At 43.6% G+C, this 25,105-nt stretch overlaps 1 protein-coding gene and 1 pseudogene across 1 annotated transcript; one reads left to right on the top strand and one right to left on the bottom strand.

Moving 5' to 3' along the window:
* Positions 1–8: 8 nt before the first annotated feature.
* Positions 9–5,576, bottom strand: LOC114775936 (zinc transporter 2-like; the record flags this gene model as incomplete). Its single annotated transcript, XM_028966617.1, has 6 exons — positions 5,333–5,576; positions 2,219–2,427; positions 1,399–1,545; positions 1,077–1,230; positions 776–995; positions 9–125 (listed from the first exon to the last, which is right to left on the bottom strand). Coding segments are annotated over exons 1-6 (927 nt in total), but the record flags the coding sequence as incomplete, so codon positions are not given.
* Positions 5,577–6,227: 651 nt separating this feature from the next.
* On the top strand, positions 6,228–24,924 carry LOC114775935 (uridine-cytidine kinase-like 1; annotated as a pseudogene).
* The last annotated feature ends 181 nt before the right edge of the window (positions 24,925–25,105 follow it).

Here is a 25,105-nt window from a genome sequence, read left to right as displayed (position 1 = left end):
ATGAAGGATCGCGGGTTACCTTCCATGAGTATCCGAAAAACATCTCGCAGGATGGTGATGGTGGTTCCCAGGACGAACACAGAGAACAGGAAGGTGCAAATGGGATCGGCCACTTTGTATTCCGGCTGCGGAGAGAGAAAACGGCAGGTGATGCAACTGAAGATGAGATCGGATGGTGCACTGCGCTTTGTGCCGTAACACATTAGTCCACATCCAAGTCTGCTTTCATCACAGGGCTCTCTGCATTCTGCTAAAGCCCAATACCAGTTTACCTCAATACAACTATTTTATTTTTTAATGATCCTTCTACATGAAGGATGACCATGTGACATGCAGCACACAGTGTTTTTGGGGTGCACACAAATTTGATTCAGACCTTAGGTGGGAATTTTTTTTATTCAATAGTTGCTGTATCCAAAAATAATTTGGACAAAATTTCCATTTTATTTACTTTCAGAGTCTGCGGAACTTATGGGGTTATGACCAGATCATCTCCCTGTCACTCCCAGTATGAACCACCTCGTCTCTGTCATAATTTTAAAATAATATGTGCTATATGTCTTTATACATCTTTAGAAATCGGGGCAAATAAATCCAATTGATTGACAGCCCTACACACTTTTTTGGTCAATTTATTTCACTATTGTCTGCGCCCCATACTAGACTCCTCCCTGCTCTGTCCACTTGTTTTATCTACACTCTGCAGACTACAGGCTACGGGACCTAATACAGTCAGCACACATATCCTGTTAGTTATGCGCTTTACTCCACTGACCCGGAAGTAGATGATAATGGCCGCCACCATCACTCCCACACTCTGTAAGAGGTCTCCCAGCACGTGGATAAACGCTGCCCTCACGCTGGTGTTTCCGTGGCTACCCAGGAGGCCGTGCGAGTGGCCGTGTCCTACAGGGGTCAGGCCGCTCTCGTCGATCTTGTGATAGCCGGAGCCGTGTGCGTGGAATGTTGTGGAGTGGTGAAGGATGTACGCCATTCTGCACAGGAGAAGAAATTTTAGGATTTGTTCCTTTTGGACTTCTTGAACATCAGCCACACACAGTGGGCCTTCCACTCACATGATGTTGACCACGACAGCACAGCCTGAGGTCAAGACCATCACGTGGCCTTCAATCTCGTAGTCGTTTTTGACAATCCTGTCAATGGCGAGGTACACAAGCACCCCAGTTACTATCCAGATGGACAAGACGGACACCAGGGCACCCAAAATCTCTACGATGACAAAAAAGAGGCAGCAGTGATACTCTTCAGACATGAATAAAATGGCCACAACCAATCCTCCTCTTTGTTCTTCAGTAATTTTACTAATGCAGTAGCATGAATACATGGACTGGGTGATCAAGACAACGTACGCTAAACAGGCCTTGCCTGGTTCCTCACCTGAACGATGCCACCCGAAGGTCAACATCTTTGTCGGGGGTCTGGATGAGATCCACAACGAGAAGAGGCTGACCATCATGCTCCCAAAGTCAGTAAGGAGGTGGGCAGCATCCGTCATGATGGCCAGACTGTGGGCCATGTAACCTCCTGCAGACGAGGAGGCTGTTAAGATCCTTTAATTAAGGTTAAGATCCTTTATTTGCCATTCACGCATAAACCGGCAGTCCAGGGACATTGGAATTTAACAAGTGAGATCAACAGTGGTCAACTGGAACCTACAGCACGACACTGTTTTTCTACTGCCACTAATAGAATCACTACTTGCTACCTGCCTTAACTAGTGCTTCTTCTACTACTACACTATTCAAATACAAAAAAAAATATAACAACAGAAATCATCGGACTAATTACATTGCTATATTGCTACATTGCGTTAATATTTAACATCCCAGGTTCAGACCCCACTTACTTACCATCGTGTCCCTGTGCAATAATAACTATATTACTACTACCTCTACTGCTATCACTACCATCATTTCTTCTGCCACTACAACAGCTGCTACTAATAATATTAATTACAATCATACAATTACAACAATAATATTAATTGAACTGCTACATTGCTTTATATGTTATTTGAATGATCGTTCATAGATTTTCGGTAGCGTTCACTCAGTCTCACAAAAACCGACAGGCAATTTGTGGTGTGGCTGGCTGCCCAGGTTTAATTTGCAGAAAATTGCCAGAGAACCGCCTTTCATAAATCCTGTCCCCGCTGTGCGGCGGAAGGCCAGGTATCGATCAGTCCCAGAGCTCTCACCGATCACCTCTCCGATCATGAAGAGCAGGCAGACCAGGGAGGCGATGTACAGCTTCTTCTTGGCCAGCATTGTCTCGGGGGTCTCCTCGCATGTGGCTCTGCTGCCGTGACAGTGGGCCCCGACAGGCCGGGTGAGCTCGATGGCCCCCGCTGCGTCCCCGTTCTCGAAGGGCAATCCGGGATAGTGCTCTTTGGAATCTGGGAATGAGCTGTGAAACAGGGAATGCCGAGTGCTTTAATAACTTTTATAAATAAAACGATGCACCCGCGTCGATCTACTGACATCAACATTTTCATATAGAGCAAAATTGATTAATTAAAACTAAATTAATACTACTGCCCCGAACTAAATGTGAACGTAGTAATAATGTTAATGTTTATTTGATCATCGTTCTTTCAGCAAGTTAGAAAGTGCATCTCAAATGCAATATTAACATATTTAGAGCAGGTCGATGGAAAAACTAAAAATGAACTAAATATGACTCTAACATGCAAATGTTATATACAGATATTGAGGGTCCTGCATTAACTTGTAAAGTTTGTACGTAAAAAAAAAATTTGATTAAAATATTATATATGTAAGTTCTGGTACAAAATAATGCATTTAATAAATTTTAAAAACTGTTAATTAATTAATTAACAATTAATTTGCAATAGAACAGTTCAGGTAGGGACTAACTAAGTGTAAAATGTGAACGTAGTAATAATGTTAATGTTGATATGTAGAGAACTGGTCTCTCCCAACTCTGTAAAATAATGACTGATCTCCTACAGATGAAAGTAAAAGTGAAAGGATCGTCATTGTGAAACACTGCAGCACAGCACACGGTGACACAACGAAATGTTTCCTCTGCTTTTAACCATCACAGGCGCCCGGGGAGCAGTGTGTGGGGACGAGGCTTTGCTCTGTGGCACCTTAGTGGGATGGATTCAAACTGGCAACCTCCTGATTACAAGGCCGCTTCCTCAACCGCTAGGCCGCCACTGCCCCGAAATCAGTTTCTGCCCGGTTTTGAACCGTGTGAGCAGAACGTGATAGCCACCACACTACAGAAACCTGGATGCAGAACAACATTGTGTCTCTACACACATCATGTCATTTTTTCATGAAAATAAGGAAATTCTGCAACAAACACTTTATACGCGCTTTAAGTAAACCAATATTTGTTCAATGTTTGCTCTGTTCTGGCTGGTGTGTACTGGTGCACTGTGGTGTGTATAAAGCCTGCTCTGAGTCGCCTCTCCAGTCCCCCCATGCGCATCGACAAGGGGCGGGATGATGAGGCTAATGAGCCAGAAAAGCGCAGTCAACACGGCTCGGGGGGCACGACAGAGCTGAAAGGTGTGGTGTGTGTGAGTGTGTGTGTGTGTGGGGACTCCCCCACCCTACCCCACCTTGCTCCTGTTTCCTGTTACAGTAAAAAAAATGACGCAAACTGCTCCCAGGTCCCCACAAATCCCCCCCACTCCGTCTCAGTCGCTTGTTTACTGAACCAAACCAATTGCATGTGGAGGAAAAAAAATAAAAAAATTATACACACACACACGCATATATTTATATACACACACACACATATATATATATATACACACACACACACACACACACACAACTTATATTTATACACACGCATATACACACATATATTTATATACACACATACACATATGTGTGTATGTGTGTATATAAATATATGTGTATATGCACACACACACACACACACATACTTATATTTATACACACGCATATACACACTTATATTTATATACACACACACACACACACACACACATATGCGAGAACATGCTGCTGCACCCGCGGTCATGTCTGGAACCGGCGGCGCGTGAAATCACGATCTGACCACGTGCTCTGCGGAATAATTACACGCGCAATTGCGTCCGGTTTTTAATTCTTTTTTTTTTTTTTTTGAGTCTCCTCTTTGATAATCCGTTTGTACTCACGATTCCTGTGCAGACAGATTCCTTCATCGGCAGAGGAATTAACTGCACGTTAAAAAAATAAAACATGATCTGCTGATATTAATAACGTTTTATTCCCCACGATTTGCTCATATCTCCACCTGAGGTTATTATTCACGAAAAACAGCAGCTGATTAGAACTTTACTGAAAGACCTCCAGATTTGGGAAGAGTTCGGCGTCACGGCCGAGTTAATAAAACAGGGGCGTTTCATCCCATTTTAATTCACGTCAGTCGAATTCAGGTCCAACGTGGCGCGAATCTTCGACGTCTTGCGACGAAAAAGCAGTTAAAGGATGTAAAACGCCATCGTTTGTCTGGTGTTTTTTTTTTTTTTTGGTTGACGATCATAACCAGGAATCGAAGTCCCGCAGAGCCGCGTACGTCCACTCCGTTCATTAAACGGAAAGAGAGAAGAAAGGCAAGAAGAAGAAGAAAGAAAGACCCTCCGACATGGAGACATGAACCTGGGACGGTCCCTGTCCGCGGTGCTGAAACGGATCCGAAATAAAACATGACCATCGGTTCACATTTTCACGCTCCTGATATTATATTTCAGATGCATTTTTGCGTCCACAGTGTTACTCGAAAGGTAAAAAAAAAAAGAAACAGGGAGAAAACGAACGAACGAATTCGTAACGAACATAAAAAGTATTTCCGTTTTCGAACAAAACCTTGTATAAATCATCACGCTTTACTAAAATGTCCCAAAGGGTATAAAAGCTCCAACGGGACCCACTTGTGCGTGGATATCAAATGTAAAACCTCCTGTAACCTCCTGCGTGTATTTTACATAAAATCAATTCGAGCTCACATTAATACAAGAAAAAAAATTATGAACATTTTGCTGGGCGCTTGCTCGACATTCGAACGTCGTTGTGTATTTGCGAATTATTTGTGTCGGGCCAAAATGTCTGTGAATTTGGGTTTTAAATGAGTTGGCGACCCGGCGCGGAATCGCGTCCCTTGTTTGCTCTGCGTGAGAAGGCAGCACATGGCCACCGCCCCTCTTTCTTCTCACGAAATAAGATAAAAAAAAATACACCTCGGCGTCAACGATTAAAAAATAATAATAAAAAAACCCCCAACAAATCGGCCCGCCATACGCGAACGTTTTAACGCCTTCGGTTCCCACCTTTGGGGCTTCGGCGAGTACATTCTGGCGCTCCTCTCGTTGACCAGGTGGGATTTCTCGGAGCTGGCCGCGGGGTCCATGGTCCCTGTCGGTCCCTCCACGCCGCACGGCCCGGAGTCCCGACGCGAGTCCGCCGCTCCGGCGCAGCTGCGGCGACGCGCATGCGCCGTGCGCGCCGACTTGACGCGCGTCTCCGGACGAGGGACGACATAAAACGCAGTTGTCGTCCTGATGATGCCCGACCTCGGACGATTGGGAGCTGATTGCGACACGTTCCAGGCGTCCTCGTCTCGTCTTATTTCGAAACATTCTAGATTAGATAATTAGCCCGACTCTCTCATTATGGACCCTAACTGCTCGGGGTTTAAGAGGGTGGTAGTAGCCTAGTGGGTGACACACTCGCCTATGAACCAGAGGACCCAGTTTCAAACCCCAATTACTACCATTGTGTCCCTGAGCAAGACACTTAACCTTAGTCCGGGGGGGACTGTCCCTGTAACTACTGATTGTAAGTCGCTCCGGATAAGGGCGTCTGATAAATTACGTAAATGGGTTTAGGTGACGCTTGTTAATAATCTTCATTATTCAAATTATTAAAAAAAATTATTTCGTTTAATTGTTGCTTTATTTGAAAGTATTTATTTTCTGTACAAACCAGTGAACACAGAAACCACAATTTATCTAAGTAGCATTTATCTAAGTAGCAAGTAACAAAAAAAAAAAACAACCCAAAACGAACCGATCAAATATTGATGGACATTAACACGTTCACTTTTTAATCGGTTCACACTTGTAGACCGCCCCTTCCTGCACTAATTCAGAGTTTAATTAGTTTCACTATTAACGCTTAAAGTTTTTTTTTTTTCTTTTTGACGCTCAGCTGCTCGTCGATGACGTCACCTGTGACGTCGACGCGGCGCGCGCCACGGAGACATGGCTGTGACCATGAGCCAAGCCGCCGCCGGGCCGCCGCCGACGGAGGAAGCGGAGGAGGACGAGGGCCGCTCGGCGTCGCGGTCGGACAGGTGGGCGGAGGGTCTCTCCCGCGCTGTCCGCGCGTCCGCAAGCCGCCGCCGCCGAGCCGGCCGGCTAACGCCGAGCTAGCATCGCCGAGGGCCACGGCTGCGAGCCCCCGGCGGGACGCGGGCCGCCGTCCGGGCCAGGCGCTGGCGGGCGGGAGGGGGGGACGTCGGAGGCCCGACGTGGAACTCCGCGTTCGCTGTACACGCGTGTGCGCGGAATGCGTGATGCTAACGCTAGCCAGCACGTTAGCCCGGACGCGCACGCATTGTGGGAAATTAGAACAAAACGAACCCCCCCACCCTTCCCCGGGATGCCCGGGGAAGCCAGTCTACCTCCAACAAATCCGTTTTCTTTTACAGAATGAAAACCAAATGTGTGGGTTTGGTTTCAGAATCCAGAATTGAGGATGCGAGTGGTCCGTGGTTACCCCAAATCTGCATGATGACGACATGTTCCGTGTATGTGTCGCCTGCAGGGGGCTGTAATGCACGTTGTGGCCCCCTGCGACCCTGTCCATGTGATGAGAGCCTTACTCAGAGGAGACCCCCCCGCGCTCGTCCGGGCCCCGTGCGGCTTTCCTGGAGGGGGTGACACAGGCCGACGCCTCCTCCCTCGCCCGCACGAACAGCAGCCAGCCAGCGGGCGCGGCGCAGCGCACGGAGGGTCCCACAGTAAACGGGTTCCCCTCAGCGCTCCCCGCGCGACACTTCCCCAATGTCGCCCGGACGAGGACGGGGGGGACTGTGAGCTCACGGGGCATTTCTGATGGCAGAGGCGCGGTCGCTTAATGGCCAGGACCATATGCACGTCACATGTGCTGTATCTGTTTTCAGTCACGAAAGGATTCACTGTACAGAAATGTACAAACTTGGCTGGAACTGAAGGGTTGAAGCTTTGCCTTTTAAATTTTTGGAATATTTAGTAATAATTTTTTTTTTTAATGTGCTTCAGTGCTGCCGGTGAAGGTTCCCTGGATGACCTGTTAAGGCACAGGTGCCCTTTGACCCCCTCACTGTCTCCGCGGAAGCGAACCACCAGCCAGAGTAAGACGGAGCCGCCTCTTTTGCGGACCAACAAGAGGACCATCTACACCGCAGGACGCCCGCCATGGTACAATGTCACCGGGACCACCTTCAAAGAGGCGTTCGTCATTGGTGAGCAGCCACCCGGCTTGTGGCCCCTCCTGTCTGCACTTAGTCAGGGGCGTTGGTGGCCTAGGAAGGAAAATGGAAACGTACCCGTGATCAGAAGGTTCGAATCCTGAAATGCCGCGGTGCCACTGAGCAAAGCCTCGTCCCCACACACTGCTCCCCGGGCGCCTGTCATGGCTGCCCACTGCTCACCAAGGGTGATGGTTAAAAGCAGAGGACACATTTTGTTCTGTGCACCGTGTGCTGTGCTGCAGCGTTTCACCTCACTTTCACTCCGATACGTAGTGACAGGGACAGCCCCCCCCCCGAAGACACTCAGGGTGGTAGTAGCCTAGTGGGTAACACACTCGCCTATGAACCAGAAGACCCAGGTTCGAATCCCGCTTACTACCATTGTGTCCCTGAGCAAGACACTTAACCCTAAATTGCTCCAGGGAGACTGTCCCTGTAACTACTGATTGTAAGTCGCTCTGGATAAGGGCGTCTGATAAATGCCATAAATGTAAATGTAAATGGTTAAGTGTCTTGCTCGGGGACACGATGGTAGTAAGTGGCGTTTGAATCTGGGTCTTCTGGTTCATAATAGGGTTGCAGTCCGTACCTCGGTTTTTGGTACGTTTTGTGTGTAAAGGGAACAATGTGCTAGAACTAATGTAACTCCGCACCAGCTCGACAGAATCGAACCCGAACAGACTTGCGCGTTTATTTTAAAAGCCCGGCTTTCTTTGTGTGCAATAGCCTCCATTTCACCTCCTCCACATGTTTTTAGCATGGCGACAGGTCTCGGAGAATTGCAAACTAAATGAACATTTCGTTAAAAGATTAACATTTTAATAAAAGGTAGCTTTTAATGAAATTCGATTTACTAAAACTAATGTCCGATGTGACTGGAGGCACAACAGTTATCACTCGCGGGGAGGGGCTATCACCCATCGGCCTGTTAAACATTTATGGAATTTAGCAGACGCCCTTATCCAGAGCGACTTACAATCAGTAGTTACAGGGACAGTCCCCCCCTGGAGACACTCAGGGTTAAGTGTCTTGCTCAGGGACACAATGGTAGTAAGTGGGATTTGAACCCGGGTCTTCTGGTTCATAGGCGAGTGTGTTACCCACTAGGCTACTACCACTACTGGTAGTTAAACTGTAAGCCCCTCCCCCTCAGTTAATTTCCAATGTCCACTGGACATTTCTGGACCAGTTTCAAAATGAACCGCAAAACCACAATCCCATGGTCCACAACGGAAAGAAAAGAAACCGCACGACGGCAGTCGATCCTTCAATTCCGCATTCAGCTGCAGGCGAGATGGGACACCGCCTGACCCGGGTGTCCCGCCGTGTCCCGCCCCTGCCGTCATCAGTATGCAGTCTGTGGCTCTCAGCGCGCCCCCGGGTGACCGGATACAATTTCACGCTTGGATGCGCTCCGGCCCCTCCTACCCGGGTCTGCGATTGGCGGAGGCGGTAATACGTCCTTCTGAGTGCAGCGAATGGAGAGCGCGAAGTCGCATTCAATAAGAAACCGGTCCTGAAAAGGTCGTGGGACGTTCCCCAAATAAAACTTTCAATTGTCTATCGCACGTGTAACCGCAAATGATTTTATTCTGACGGTAAAATGAATTCATGTGAGAGTATTTCATTTTCAGACCTTTTTGCTTTTTTTTTTTTTTTTTTTTCCCTTCATATGTCTGTGAGCTGTTAAAATTATTTTAACAATGAATTGTGCTGATGTGTATTAACGCAACATTCTAGAACACTAAATCTTTGCAAAGTCGACATATGTCGACTTTTAATATTTGACGGCCGGGCCGGCACCAGGTGCATACACATCAGACATAACCATCAAAAGGCATTACAGTGTTCACATTTACACAATCAGTAACGCAGAGTTACTGTAATCATCCTTTTTACTTAGCGATCACACTGGAAAAAAATGTTTTTTATGTATTAGAGATGTGCGTGTTTAATGATTTGATCCGTTTCTGTATATTTAGTAGTGCAAAAGGAATGAAAGTGCATGTATGAAATACGGCCTCTTTCTGTCACGTTAATACGTATGTGCCTCCTAGTGAATGTGGCCAAAGTCGGTAATTGATCATGATATTGGCTAATTGCTGGATTGTTAAGCTAAAAACGGGAGTATTGGGGTGTGGTAGTAGCCTAGTGGGTAACACTCGCCTATGAACCAGAAGACCCAGGTTCAAACCCCACTTACTACCATCGTGTCCATGAGCAAGACACTTAACCCGGAGTGTCTCCAGGGGGGAACTGTCCCTGTCACTACTGATTGTAAGTCGCTCTGGATAAGGGCGTCTGGTAAATGCTGTAAATGTAAACGCTGTAAATGAGTATTGTAGCAGCTGGGTGCGTCATTGGCAGCGTAGCAGATCTGTCCTTGACTGGCGAGGTCTGACTTTCTGCATTACTGACTGGGTCCTGACGGTTCACCTTTATTTGCTGTGAAGTGCACAGGACTGAGATCATTAGTATACAAGAAAACCGCGTTTTTGTGCCATCCTGGGTAACACGGGACTGCGTAAAAAAGCGCGGTTGAGGGGGGTGTTCATCTTTTATGCTGATCTGCGCCTTAATCGCCACCCGGTGGGCTGCCAGGCTTCACAGGGAAATAATGCAGTTATAATTCCGGGCAATCCGGTGCCAATCTACGGCGGGCCGAATTAAAAATACCAACAGCTGGATGTGGCCTGCGGGCCGTAGGTTGCCCACCCCTGTTGTACAACAATGATGTGAATGCAGATTTGAGTTCTATACTGCCTTTTTCTGCCGGGCACCCATGATATTTTGCATTTCTTTATACGGGAAGTAAAAAATTCAGCTTTTTCATCAGGCAAAGTCATGGAGTTCCAAATATACAACATGTTACATCACTGTCTAATGTAGTGTACTATAAATTATGGGGGTAAAATATGGAAATGCAGCAGTACTGTTCACAATCAGCAAAAAAAAATACAACCTTTTTAAAAAAAAAAAAAAAAAAAAAAAAAACTTTTTCAATGACAAGTTGCTTTGTATAAAGGTCTGTGTGGCGGCAGTGCATCTGGAAAAACGACGGTGGCCAATAAGATTATCGAGGCGCTGGACGTGCCTTGGGTGGTGCTCCTCTCCATGGACTCCTTCTACAAGGTCAGGCCCGAATCATATTTATATTGCCATTAGTAATCACCATTTTCACCGATTAACTTCCACTCAGTCTTATTGATTATTTGAATGATTAATAAATGATTTCTGTAACGCAGGTTCCCTAAGTGCTCGGTTCCTCGCTTCTCTGGCGCAAGCATTAATCTTTGTTTGAGTCTTTACCTCCAACTCTTTCACCAATTAGTGGATTAATGAAGTGGTTTATTTTAATATTTGATTAATATTCTGAAGCTAGTCGGGACCCCAGTTGTGCCTCAGCTCTTTTTGGACTCCTCTGTAGGTTTTGTCCAAGGACGAGCAGGAGCAGGCGGCCAGGAACGAGTACAACTTCGACCACCCGTACGCGTTCGACTTCGAGCTTCTGGTGAACATCCTACGGAAACTGAAGAAGGGAAAGAGCATCAAAGTGCCAGTTTACGACTTCACCACTCACAGCCGCCGGAAGGAGTGGGTAAGACGGCCTGGCGCAATGGCCAATTCTTAATAAAATTATAGATAATAATATTTTATTTACAATACTCATTTTGAACGTTTAAGCTTATGAAGCACAATGACTGTCTTCACTTTTTCATGCTGTTCTTTGAGAATAGTTACTTGGAGTATTAACATCCTGATGCTGGTTATGGTTACTGGTTGGTTTGGGCCGTAAATTCGTGCCGAGTCGCAGCCCACTTTGTAATGTAATTTTTCCACTTGTGGGACTATAAAACATCACCTCATTCTCTCTCTCTTTCACTCCTTTTTCTGCGCTCACAAGACAATCCAATTTAAAACCGAGACGCCTAATAAGGACATGGTGTAACGCTGGCCGTAGCCTTTCCGTCCGCGGTGGCCTGAACACAATTTCATGCCTGAAAGAAAACAAAGCGGTTATGGACGGCGATGGTATTGACCGCCGTGCACACATCTCCTGTCGTGCAGGAATGTAATCATCTCGCTGAAGTCCTGCGGGCGTGTAAACATAGCTGGAAGAGTTTAATGGCCAGTTTTGGTTTAATCGCGACCAGTGGGTGGAACGTGACTCCTGTAAAGTCCCTTCTCTGAGGTACTAGCCACCTAAAAACACCTTCGGATTTAGGACAGGATGGCCGCTGGGTTCCTACGGAGGGATCAATAGGAAGATGAACGACCCATTGACAGTCTTGATGTTCCGGAGGGGGCCTGATAATGGGTTCCAACCCATTGTGTAGGGAAAACAGCCCAAGGCTTGCAGGCAGGGTTTCTGCGGATCCTTAAAAAGACTTAAATTGGATTTTTAAAAAAGGCCTTAAATAGAATTAAAAATGACTAGCAATCTAGTTAAAGGTCTTAAAAATACAGCAGACCCAATAAGTTAATTTAGTGGTAACCTCTAAATAATTTGTTTTGTGTTGTTGTGTATGAGATCGGAGTTAGCGGAATCGAGTATCGAAATAGGCGGCTAAATTCTGCACCCCCCCATGTGAAATATTTGAATCAGGAATAGTGAGGACGGAAAAAGCATGTCCCGACATTTATTTATTTTCTCCAAATCAAATGAAACAAGCCTTCAGTCCGTCAGAACTCCAAACAGTGACAGATGGTCTCCCTTCTTTTAAATTTTCCGTAGACCCGAAAAGACTGGGTCTTTTTCCCATAAACCGTTCTTTTTCCTGTAAAGCTCCTGAGATCCGTGAGGAGCATCCGGTGACGTGCAGTAATATTGTTTTTTTTTTTTTTTTTTTGCTTGTCTTGCTGTGACATCCCTCGAATAGAAGCTTTACCTCCGAACTTGCTCATTTTTATCACCAGCTCAGCTTTCGTCTCTGCCTGTGTGAATGCTCTGTTTGCTGTGTTTGACAGAAAACGGTGTACGGTGCCAACGTTGTCATATTTGAGGGGATCCTCGCTTTCGCCAACAAGGAGCTGTTGAAGGTGAGCTTTACCAAGTCCTTAATATGGGACTAGACTGGACATGTTAGCTATCAGTGCAGCATTTTCAGAATAAAAAAAATTAACCATGACTTTAAAACCCTGGGTTCGTATGTACTGAATATGGTTCACCACTTAAGCGTAACCGCAAGCTCATTTATCAGAAATATGGAAGCACAGCCGGAAACTTTTTTCACATAGGTATACAGATGGTTGGACAGTGTGTGTGTGTGTGTGTGTGTGTGTGTGTGTAATGGTGTAGGGGTAATGTATCTAATCAGGCGTCTCGATTGTCCAGAACATCTTGTCCAATTTTGGCGTTGTGATGGTCTCAATCTGTTGTAAAAACCCTGAATTTTAAAAAGGTGCGTCTGCAACCCTAATCAAGTCAGAATGCTTTCCAATTGGACATCTGTGTTTTTTTTTTTTTTTTTTTTTTTTTTTTTTTTTTTTTTTTTTTTTTCCCCCATGAGCAACCATAAACAACATGACAAAAATCACTGTGTTTGACGAAAATAGAATGTATTTATTAAGAAAATAATTTCATAAGAAAAAGAATGTCCATTTACTCTACAGAAGGAAGGTACATGGTTGGGTGGTTGTCCTTTGCTCTGTGTGTGTGTGTGTGTGTGTGTGTGTGTGTGTGTGTGTGTGTGTGATTGATACCATCTGATTAATGGAGCTGCAGCGGTGCGTGAGAATCGGAGCCGGAAACGAGCTCCTCTCGGCTTCTGTATCCAACGTTCCCTCTGTCGACACGAGTCCAGCTCATACTGCGGGGTGTGTTTTTGTACGCTTAAACATGAAATTGCTAAATTTCACTGACTCCATTGTCTATTTTCCATGTTTGGAACTCTGCACCCAAAGGAGAGAAAGGAACCCATACAGACTCCACATAAAAATGGAGAGTAATGGTGCAGCCGCTGGGAAAGCTGTTCTCCGAATGATTGATGGAAACTCCTTCACTGGACACGGGCTTTGTTCTGTGCGGACAGGGCTTTAGGAGATAAACCTTACACGCAAGTGCCTTCAGATAAGCAATTCAGTTCATCCAGTCCGTGATCATGTAATTTTATGCTGCGTTACACTGACTGGACATCAGACATGAAAAGAAAATCCGCATTTTTACTCCACTTTTCACTGCTCGTTAAATTTAGCCGTTATTGTTCATGTCGATTATGCCAACAAGCTTAACACTAAAACATCAGTGTATTAAAGTAAGGCTGCACAATATGTCCTAAAATTAAAATCTATATTTTGAAGCAATATCTCGATAAACAATATATATCTTGATATCTTGAAATTTCCTCTAAATCACTGTATAAATGCTAAATTCAGCCCTTAACTGCATAAAAATGAATTTTTAAGTTTAACGTTTAATGTAAATGCTTATTATTTATTTATTTAAATATTTTTATATATAAATTTTAACCACAATTTAACATGGCAAACGTTTCTTTTAAAGTGGTAAATGGCGTTTACATTTGTCAGATGCCCTTATCCAATGCGACTTACAGTCAGTAGTTACAGGGACAGTCCCCCCCCCGGAGATGCTCAGGGACACAATGGTAGTAAGTGGGGCTTCAACCTGGGTCTTTGTGGTCTTCTGATTCATGGGAGAGTTCCTCCCCAATTGCATGTTACGGCATTCATTCAGGCAAGGAAAGTTTGTGGTACTGCTACCTTTTGTGGTAATGGACTTCTGCCATACAGTGCAGACAACTGTGATTTGCTGAAATTTGTCCTTGCAATATCTAAACCAAAGCCAAATAACAGAACCAGTGCAGAACGCGCACACGCCTGGAGAGTTTTCTGCATGGGCCGGGGGAGCAGAGCTGTCTCCTTTGATAAGAAAGAGAAGTGAACCTCAAGAGCAAAGGACATGCTGCCTCTTTAACAATAAGGTTCGGTTTTATGCTCAGCCTATAGTTATTTACTGCAGCAGAAAGTAAATTCGATGTATAACGTCTGCCCCTAATTCATAGTGAGATATTACATACAGTGGGTATGGAAAGTATTCAGACTTTTTGTATATTGCAGCCTTTTGCTAAAGGCTATATTTTCCCTGTGATATTTCAGCAAAAAAAACTTTTTTTAGCAAATGGCTGCAATAAAACAGAGTGAAAAATGTAAGGGCTCCTGTGCCCGCTGTAATTCCCTCTTTTGCGGTCCTGAAGGGCGATGCGGCGTGGGTGGCCCTTGCAGGCATGGTGAAGCTGACGGTGCTGACTCTGCGGTGCTTTTCATGTGTGTGTAAGAGAGAGAGAGAGCACTCGTGACATCTCATTGGGCTTCTGAGTTATGCCTGGTCTCGATGTCGACACCATCAATACTTCCTCTTGTGTCCTTTCCATTTCAGTCTTTTTCCTCCAATGTAGTTAATTAATAATTGCAGATCTGACAGTTCACAGCACAGCCAGTCCAGAAATAGGTGGCGTTGAACTTGACTGTTGTGTCTTTCAGCTGCTGGACATGAAAGTGTTCGTGGACACTGATTCGGACATTCGCCTGGTCCGGCGGCTGAAGCGGGACATTACGGAGCGGGGTCGAGACATCGGGGGAGTCATTAAGCAGTACAACAAGTTTGTGAAGCCGGCGTTCGAGCAGTACATCGAGCCGACAGTGCAGGTGGCGGACATTGTGGTTCCCAGAGGCACGTTGGCAAACCTGCGTTCCGCTTTTGCTGTATTTTTCTATCCAATTTGACTAAAAAATATTTGAACATTTCACTGTTGATCACTGCTGCCCCCTTGTGGCAGAAATGCCATATTCAAGTCCTGACTTTGGTTTGCGGTTTGTCCTGCAGGAGGAGAGAACTTTGTTGCCCTGGATCTGATTGTGCAGCACGTCCACAGTCAGCTTGAGAAGGTACGGCTTCTTTCATTAGAGGCAACAGAGGTCCTGCCTGTATAAACAGAATAAATTCTTAGAAATTCTCAATGGAACAGAACACCTCAGAACAGATTTGAATCGAAGCGTACCATGGCCTGAGCCCACCCAGCTGTGTAGACTGTTGTTCCTGGTTCCACAATGCAGGTTGAAGGCCATAGACCAGAATTACAATCATGTTATTCTGATGTCGTCTGTACATCTGTGCTTCCATAGACATGAACTCTTGTTTAAAGAACTTTTCTGAAGCTATGCTCTCTAGTGGGTGAACTGCAGCCTCTCTGTGAACTGCTAAATTGAGAAGAAACACTTTTTTTTGTGGAAAAGATATGATGTATATAGAGATATATAGAAGGCTTATGTCCTTCATGGCATGTTTTTTTTTTTCTTTTGTTTCTGTGGTCCTGCTGTGATGTAAATCGTGGTTGTGTGGTTGAGTGGCGAAGCGTCTCCAGAACAATAAGCGGGTTTCAGTGGGTCACGTGACCAGCCAAGAACGCCGCAGCGGGATTAGAGACTCAGTTAAATGAGATCCCGTTCCCTGCCCAGCCACGGGAATAAAGTCGCGGATCATTCCCGGCGAGCGACGTTGCGGCGGCCGCCCCGCGCCTCACGTAGATCAGACTTGGTGAGCGATGATGACGAGTGCTGGAACTTAATGAAACGTAATATGAGCTGCCATGAAGCAGGACTGTTGGAGTCACGACCCCTCTGAATTTGGGTTTATATGGCCAGGAGTTAAGACTCCAGAAAAGGGTCCACATTGCAAAATCAAATACGTTAATGAGACATGGAGGGGTTTTATGCGATTTCTGTAGTCCAATGCAAAAAGACACGTAACAAATTTGCACTTTGCTAGACACACCTACTTCATGCATGCTGTTCTCTGGTGTGTGACGTGACGATCACTTTCACTCAGGTTAGTTTTGGCTAAACAGAGGCCTAAATAATAACTCAATGTATAATTGATGAATGGCGTCTTCATTTGAAAATAGACAAATCTACGAACTTTTTTAGATTGGTAATCACAATTTGGCTGTCTGTCAATGGAATATCTCGCCTTGTCACTGTCGAGCTACAGCCAATGAGTTTGCAGGACGTAGGATGACCGAAAGGGGCGGGACCTAAATTCCCTGTATAAGATAATTTAATTTCTCAAACATTTTGTTTTTATAGAGGATCAGTCAGAGTTCCTGTATCGCGTGAACATGCCACGAAGTCGTGTAGCCTGAAGTCGGCCTCGGCCGCTTTGATAGCGCACTGTTTTGTTGGAATTTCTTGTTTTGGTGGAGAGCGGTAATGGCTCATCTCATTCTCTGCAACATTTCATGAGTTGTTTTATGTTTTATTTCTCTCCTCCTCCCTCCCTCCTCCCTCCCTCCCTCCCTGCGTGCGTGTTTGTAATGAAATACTCGCTAAAACCCCGCCCGAATGCACTCTTAACCGTCTCAGCGTGAAATCACAGTGAGGTATGACTGCCACCTCTCTCTCTCTCTCTCTCTCTCCTTTCGGAACACCTTCCTTTTCTTTTTCCGGTAGAACACTAGACCTTGAAGAGGAGGCAGAAGGGTGTTTGTCCTGCATGGCCGGCGATAATAAACCTGTTATACTTGGTGATAACCGCACCATTTAGGCACATTAGCATAAAAATATATCTACTCTCACATTTGTGATGAGCATGTGGAAGTGAAGGTCTAGCAGGATCAAATGTCCGTTTGTCTCTTCTGTCCATGTTTGTGATGACTGTCTCTAACCCATGGAAGGGGACGTTTCAATGGTTTCACACTAACCAATGGGTTGAGTCTTCAACTTTCACAATTTGGCACTCACTCACTTCTGCAATAGTGCGTTGATGTGTGGAAATATGGCACAGGTAATATTTGTGTATTTTTGTGCTCCTCAAATGGCTAAAAATTGGTTTATTTATTAAGATTCTATGAAACAGGTATCAGATCAATATTCTAAGCAGAAAAGGACATTTTGAGAACTGAAAATGGAAGTAAACTAAAAACTGACTTGTTTAAGTCCAGGTTTGATTGTCTATCTAAAGGAAACAAAGTAAAATTCCAGTATTATCATTGAATGTGTTTTTCTACTGTATTTGACTGCAGTATTGGCAGTGGATGATTATAAATAATGTTAAAGTTCCTCCTGTTTAAACTTGTTGAGGGCCATGGTCCTTTGTTTTTTAGAATGGCAGCACTCGGAGAGCCACCTTTTTCAGAAGGGATGACCAAAAATATTCTTCCACCACCCCAACCAGCCTACACACACAGGGAAAGTCTAAAGTTGTTCTAATAGGTATCACTAATAATAATAACAATGATAACACTATTAGGGAAGATAAGAATAATAGTCCGAATATATATACACACACTACACCGTTCTCTGACACACAGATAAAGCAAGCAAAAAAAACAATTATGTGGCCATGACAGGTATCACCGGTTTTTAAGCATTTTAGGAGCACAATTAGCTGCTGAAAATGGCAACCAGTTAGAAATGTGAATAAATGATACTGCATTTATAGGTGGCGCTCCTAGGGCAGTGTACAACATGAAATTCGGAAATCATTGACATGATTCCCCGCCCATTAAACAGCCCCTTCGCCCAAGCTGGGATTCCCCCCAAATTGTCTCTGGGGGTGCTGCGATTAAGTGACTGAGCTCTAACAAGATGTTCTCTTTCCCTCTTTTCTCTGTTTTGTCATCACTTCCGTCACATCTGTGTCGCAATGAATATTTGTAACCTTCCAGAGGAAGCAGCGCTGGGATATGTGAGGATAAATTCCTGCCATTTTTTATTTTATTTATTTACTTATTTTAATTTTGGCCTGGCTTTGTGTCTTCTTGCAGCACATTAACTTTTTGATTTTGTGGCCTGCCATGATCCGAAAATATATAATAAAAAAAAAAAAGAAGAAAAAAAAAAAAAAAAATTATACCTGTTAACCTAGTGCTCATATTCACTGCTTTTCTGTTTTCAGTTTTATTTATTTATTCTCTCTCTAACACACACATAATTTTGGTTTTATAATACTGGCTGTATTTTGTGTCAGGTGCTGGTGTCAGTGGTGGTTCCAAGTGGACTTTCATTTGATTTCAGCCAACAGCATTGAACACGTTTCCATTCTCTTGCACTTTGTGACAGTTATGGCAGTAGTAGCATATGAACCAGAAGACCTCAGAGTCGCCGGTTCAAACCCCACTTACTATCATTGTGTCCCTGAGCAAGACACTTAACCCTGAGTGTCACCAGGGGGACCGACCCTGTAACTACTGATTGTAAGTCGCTCTGGATAAGGGAGTCTGATAAACGGCAATGTAAATCTAAGTTTTCTGGGAATATATGTATTGACCCAAGCAAATAAAATAATTATGTTTGGCTAAAATTGCATTTGATTTTTGCTCTACCTGTAATCATATAACTTGACCTCCTGACATTGAGTTGGACTAATGAAACAAAGGGATAGTTTTCTTTTGTGTTTACAATTAGATTGCAGATTGTCTGTAAAAATAAGATTGTCTGTAAAAATTATTCCCCAGACAACTTATTTGCTGGCATGAATTAATAGATTGCCTAAAGGATTATTAGCTGGAGTGTTAAAAAAAAAAAAAAAAGATATTATTGATACCTTTGTATTTGGAACCACCACTTTGCCCACATTAACAATTTCACTATTCAACTTAAATTTACTTTGTGTAAATTCAGGTTGAGAATAGTGCTAAAAGCAGTTTTTACTAATTCCCACTTTGCTTGGTGTGTTGCACCTTATCAGGCATTCAGGGCTGGCTTTGTGACAGAGTGGACTGAAATGTCAGAGGGAAAAAAGCTAAATGAACCGTATATTTAGCTTTTTTCTGCTGTAGTGACCTCACTGTGTGTTGCTCTTTATTTTATTTTATTAAAAAAAAAAAAAAAGTGTTTTTATTGTGGTGTGCATATTGTGTTGTGACCTCCATATTTGTGCTGCGTTAGGTCAGCTCTGGCCTCCGCCCACCAGGGCCAGCCGCTGCCCAGGACGCTGAGTGTTCTGGAAAGCACTCCACAGGTGCGCGGGATGCACACGATCATCAGGTATGATCATTAATCAATCCTGCAATTTCAGTCATTTGGAATTTGTAAATTATAATATGGAATAAACATTCTCAACAGTATAATCAATATGTGTGTTTTGAACCTGGCAAGCCTTTAGTTGTTAGGATTATTATTGTTTATGAATTTATTCATTTCTTCAAATTCAAGGCGGAAGGAGGCACTTGACAGTGAAAGTGTATTTAAATTGTGTTTTTGAGGAAGGTTGTGAATGACCATTAAACCACCATCTTGTCCCACAGGAATAAGGACACTAATCGTGACGAATTCATTTCTACTCCAAGAGGTTAATGCGCCTGCTGATAGAGCATGCGCTGTCTTTCCTGCCACTGAAGGTGAGTGGTCACCGTGGTTCTACGGCTAATAGAAAATAAAGATTATAATATATGTACAGTTTCTAATAATTGCCTGCGTCTTATAAAAGCCATAGATCGGAGTGTGATTTTGATGTTACGTATCTCAGAATGAGGAATATTAATGTCTCATGTGCATTAATAACAGTCGTATGCATAATGTGGCCTATTTAATAATCTAATTTGATATTTGATAAAAGCCTGGTTGTTTGCTGCTGAGTTATGTAAACATCTGCCCCTAACAGATAAAATGCATGCACCTTACTAATTATGCAGAGCAGTTTTATGTTAAAACTGTGCATTTCTTATACCTGATTTGTATGAGCACTTGTATAGAGCAAGTAAAGCAAGTGTTTTGGTTACCTAATTTTTGTGCTTGGCCCCAGCGTATCAGTATTCCCACATCTTGACCCCTACATTTTGGGTTTCTGAGCTGCCATATTTCTTGTTTATTTGTGGGTGCTATTGCACTGCTTTTCCTGTTACTTAAAAAGGTATCACGTAGATTCTTTGCATGCTTTCATTTTTAAGCATTTTATTCTTGAGAGTATGATGGAAATAACAGAAAGGATCTTTCTCTTCTCAACCCCACAGCCTGTATCTGTTGAAACGCCCCAGGGCACTGTCTACGTTGGGAAGAGGCTCAGTGGCAAAAGGGTTTGTAATTCTTTAACATGCTGCTCTTGTGAGAAGGGTTTTCCAATGGGCCCCACAACTGTAGCTTTGCTGGTTAGTCAGCAAACTCAGTTTCAAATGAAAAGTGTTTTGTCTCTCTGCATGAAGTAATGGGAGCTCTGGTTTTACTGCTTCCACTCATGCACTTCCAATCAAGCTTTAACTGTCCCTGTAAAACACATTTATGCTCCTTCAGCAATTTTTTTGTGTTGGAATATTCCATTTTGAGGTTTAAATATAAGTGCATAGATTGGAAATTATTATTATAATTATAATCATTATGAATCAGCATTGAAATTGTGTTTTTGCATTTCTGTTGTGCCTCTCTGTCTCTCTACATAATGTCCATTTGCTGTGACTTGAGGACGTTTGCTTGTTTCAGATCACCGGCGTTTCCATCCTGAGAGCGGGGGAGACGATGGAGCAGGCGCTAATGGCCGTGTGTAAAGACATTCGTCTGGGGAAGATCCTCATTCAGACAAACCATCAGACCGGAGAGCCGGAGGTGCTGAATTTTTTATGAACTAATCGCGAAATATCGTGCCCAGGTGGCCTGTGTTTGTAGAATGTGAGAGAAATTGTGCTTTTGACTTTGGGAGAGGCAGCTAACTTTTGGGTGAGGATATAATAGCGTTTGGGTGGTAGTAGCCTAGTGTCCCTGAGCAAGAAGGTTTGCTGTCTGTCAGTGTAGTGTCCAGAGCATGGAGACAGAACAGTACACCAGGAGACGTGGAGAAGGCCGTAGGAGGGCAACAACCTCCACATTTGTACAAGGAGGAACAGGACAGCACTGCCAGAGCCCTGCAAAATTACCTCCAGCAGGCCACAAATGTCGATGTTTGCTCAAACAGACTCCGTGAGGGTGGTATGAGGGCCCGACGTCCACAGGTGGGGGTTGTGCTTACAGCCCAATACCATGCAGCATGTTTGGCAGAGAACACCAAGATTGGCAATTTCTCCACTGTGCTCTTCTCAAATGAAAGCAGGTTCACACTGAGCACATGTGACAGAGACTGGAGACGCCGTGGGGCCTTCAACGTCCTCCAGCATGACTTATTTGGCAGTGGGTCAGTAATGGTGTGGGCTGGCATTTCTTTGTAGGGCAGCATGACTGCCATTAGTTACCGTGATGAGATCCTCAGATCCCTTGAGGGACCATATGCTGGTGTGGTTGGTCCTAGGTTCCTTCTAGTGCAAGACATTGATAGACCTCATGTAGCCGGAGTGTGTCAGCAGTTCCTGCAAGACGAAGGCATTGATGCTATAGACTTTCTTGAGCAGTGCATAAAAAAAGAATAGAATTATAGTGATACAACTGCCATCAATAATGTAGAATAACGTTTTTTGTAAGAAAATCTGTATTTATCAGGTTGAAATACCTAGGTATAAGAAATATGCAAATGCTAATTGTTGTGAGGGCTTATTTTATTCAATTTCATATTACTGTATATTGCCCCCTTGTTGTCTCCCAAACCTTTTTACGATCCTAAAGAGATTTTTGCAATGATGTTAAATTATATTTGCTTCATTATGAATTCCCTTGATGGTTGTATCTATGTTAAGAATATGCTTAATTTGTAGTCCAACTAACAATGACAATGTATTTATTTATTTTTTAAGTTCTTACAGTATCTCAATTGTTACATCATGACCTTCCCAAAATAATGCCAAAAAGGAACAAAACTCATAATTTAAAGTTTATTGTTGTGTACATGCTGTATACATACTTTTAGTGTATATAAAGTATATACCCCCTTTTAGTGAGGGTCTAGTCTTGTTGCTGTGCTGTGTGACGTGCTCCATGTCTTGTTAACTCGCCCTCGAGAGAGCAGCGTGTGATTTACCCACAGTTTAGCGCACAGATTTATACCGCCGCGCCCTGCGCTCACTTCACTCGCTCGAACTGTAAAGCATCGGGCACGTGCGTATGTCGCCCACCTCTTCTGCTGCTCTTGTTAGTTTGTGGGCCTGGAATAAAAAAAAATGTTTTTTTTTTTTTAAACGTTTGAGCCATTATGAACTTGCAAAAATCTGTGTCTCCTGATTGTAGCACAGAGGATTTTAAAATGTCATATATTTCAGTTTTGTTCGCTTTAAGAATTTACATGTTGCACGACACACAATCGCAGCTCTGGTTTGTTGTTAACTGTATAAATTGGGATTCTATCTCGCAGCTCCATTACCTGCGCTTGCCGAAGGACATCAGCGAGGACTATGTGATCCTCATGGACAGCACTGTGTCCACGGGGGCCGCTGCGCTCATGGCAGTCAGGGTCCTTTTGGTGAGTTGTCATCTTCTTTCTCACAGCTCAGTGGTGACCTAGTGGGTAAGGACACGGTGGTTGCCGGTTCAAATCCGGTCATGGCTGCCCACTGCTAGAGAAGGGTGATGGTTAAAAGTGGAGAACACATTTTGTTGTGTTTCACAATGACAATCTCGTCACTTTCACTTTTTTCATCCTTCCGGCATTACAGGGCAAAGTCTTTAGACAATATTGAAGTTCATTGTGTAATAATTCCTCTTTGAGAGGTTGATTTTCCTCATTCGAGTCTCTGTCTTCAGTGCTGTATAAAATGTATAAAATTCCAATGATTGCTTCAGATCAAAGATTTGATAAATCAGCTAGATTTACCAAAAAGGCCACCCATTTTGAAATAAGAAAAATCCTTAAAAATGGCGCGTGTTGATCTCTGCAGGACCACGATGTCCAAGAGGATAAGATCTTCCTGCTGTCACTGCTCATGGCTGAGATGGGTGTCCACTCGGTGGCCTACGCCTTCCCCAAGGTCCGCATAATCACCACAGCCGTGGACAAGAAGGTCAACGACAAGTTCCACATCATTCCTGGGATCGGTGAGCGCTGCGCTTAGTTTGTTTAAAGAAATATTAATACACATGATACCAATAACAGCAAGTATACAAAAACAGATAGTTTTTGTAGCTTGTCCTATATGTATTGTAAATATTGAAAATGCATTGTATTTCTATTCAGTTTCATTTGTTGATTGATTATAAATGTGTCCTATATTGTCCCATGTGACATTAATACTATTGGTATTTATGTTTGCAGGTAATTTTGGGGACAGATACTTTGGGACTGACGCCCCCTCAGACTGTTATGAGAGCGACGAAGGGATGGACTTTTGACCTTTGTCGACCATGCACAGCTTTGACCCCGCCCCCTCTTCTCTCTGCCAATCATTTCGTACCATGCCAATTTTCAGCGCCTGCATCAGTTTGCCCTGGCTGACAATGGTTGGAATCTTTTAGTTGTTTACGGCGACCCACACCCTTGAACGGCAACTTTTATCACAGGGGTATGAGCTTCTTCATTTGCTTGAATTTGAATGAGTAGATTTAGATTAGGTCAATTAATGTAGTAATTATTTTAGAATTACACTTAAACAGGGACGGAGCATCGCTGTTATTTCATTTATTGTCTTGAAACTGAAACGTTTGGAGTGATTGGTTTATTTTTCTGTGAAAAGTTCTTGAAACGTGGATACTGAATTTGTATAAAGGGATATAAGTTTAAAGAAATGACTTTGTCCAAAGGATGAAATGAAATTTTCCTTTTTTTTTTTTTTTTCTATTTTTATCTGAAGTCACTGGCAAGGATTCTTCAGGTGTTGCTTTACCGGCGATTTCACCTTTTCCAGCCATGCTGTTGTGGGACGGATACTTGAAGTAATGAATGTAAATTATTGTACTGTATGCCTGTTCAGATTTTACCTCTAGCTCTCACAGACCAAAATCACATTGAAAACCTATGAAATACCGAACCTGGAAACTCAGTCTTCAAGCAGAGGGGGCTGCGTGTTAAAAAAAAGAAAGAAAAAATCCACATCACTTCACTAACGCTTGGACTAACGTTGCTCTCTAATGTGAAGTGCACATACATCATGCTATATTTTACGTCAGGGTTAAAAACCAGTCTTTTGTTTTATAGAGTATGAACACCATGAGATATAAGAAATTAATCTAGCATTGTCTCAGCAATATATAATACACCACCTTATGTGAATTTGCGATATACATGATAAGAACCATGTGTTTCCGATATAGAGGAGCAGGTATAGCGTATATTACCAGGCAATGCCAAATATGTATGGTACTTTTTTGGCTTTTAAACTTGAACAGATGCTGTTTTGTTTTATGTCTTTGGGTTGAATTTGGGGGAACTTGTGCTATGCATGGACGTTATGCATTCCCTGCTTATTCTGACTTGAATTTATGTGACCTTTATGCTTTTTTTTTTTTTTTTTAACCAAAAACACAAGAAGCAACACTACCTGTGCGTTTATGTTGAACATTGTCACATCCTTTCCAATAAAGAAAACACGAGTGACCACTTAATGTTGTCCAGTCTCTCTCTTTCTTTTTTTGTATCATCAAATAAACTAGCACAATGAAGCAACGATGCTTTATACCCTGTTGCCCCAAGGCCGCCTGTCTGAGTTAAACGGATCAGGGCCAGATCAAGGCCAGCCGGGTGAAATACTGCCTTGCTGCTTCTGCCCGACAGAGGGCGACATTT

This window comes from Denticeps clupeoides, unplaced genomic scaffold (genome assembly GCF_900700375.1).
Source record: "Denticeps clupeoides unplaced genomic scaffold, fDenClu1.1, whole genome shotgun sequence".
Lineage (NCBI taxonomy): Eukaryota > Metazoa > Chordata > Actinopteri > Clupeiformes > Denticipitidae > Denticeps > Denticeps clupeoides.
Note: the sequence above shows the minus strand (reverse complement) of the source record. Positions and strands in the feature narration are given on the sequence as shown.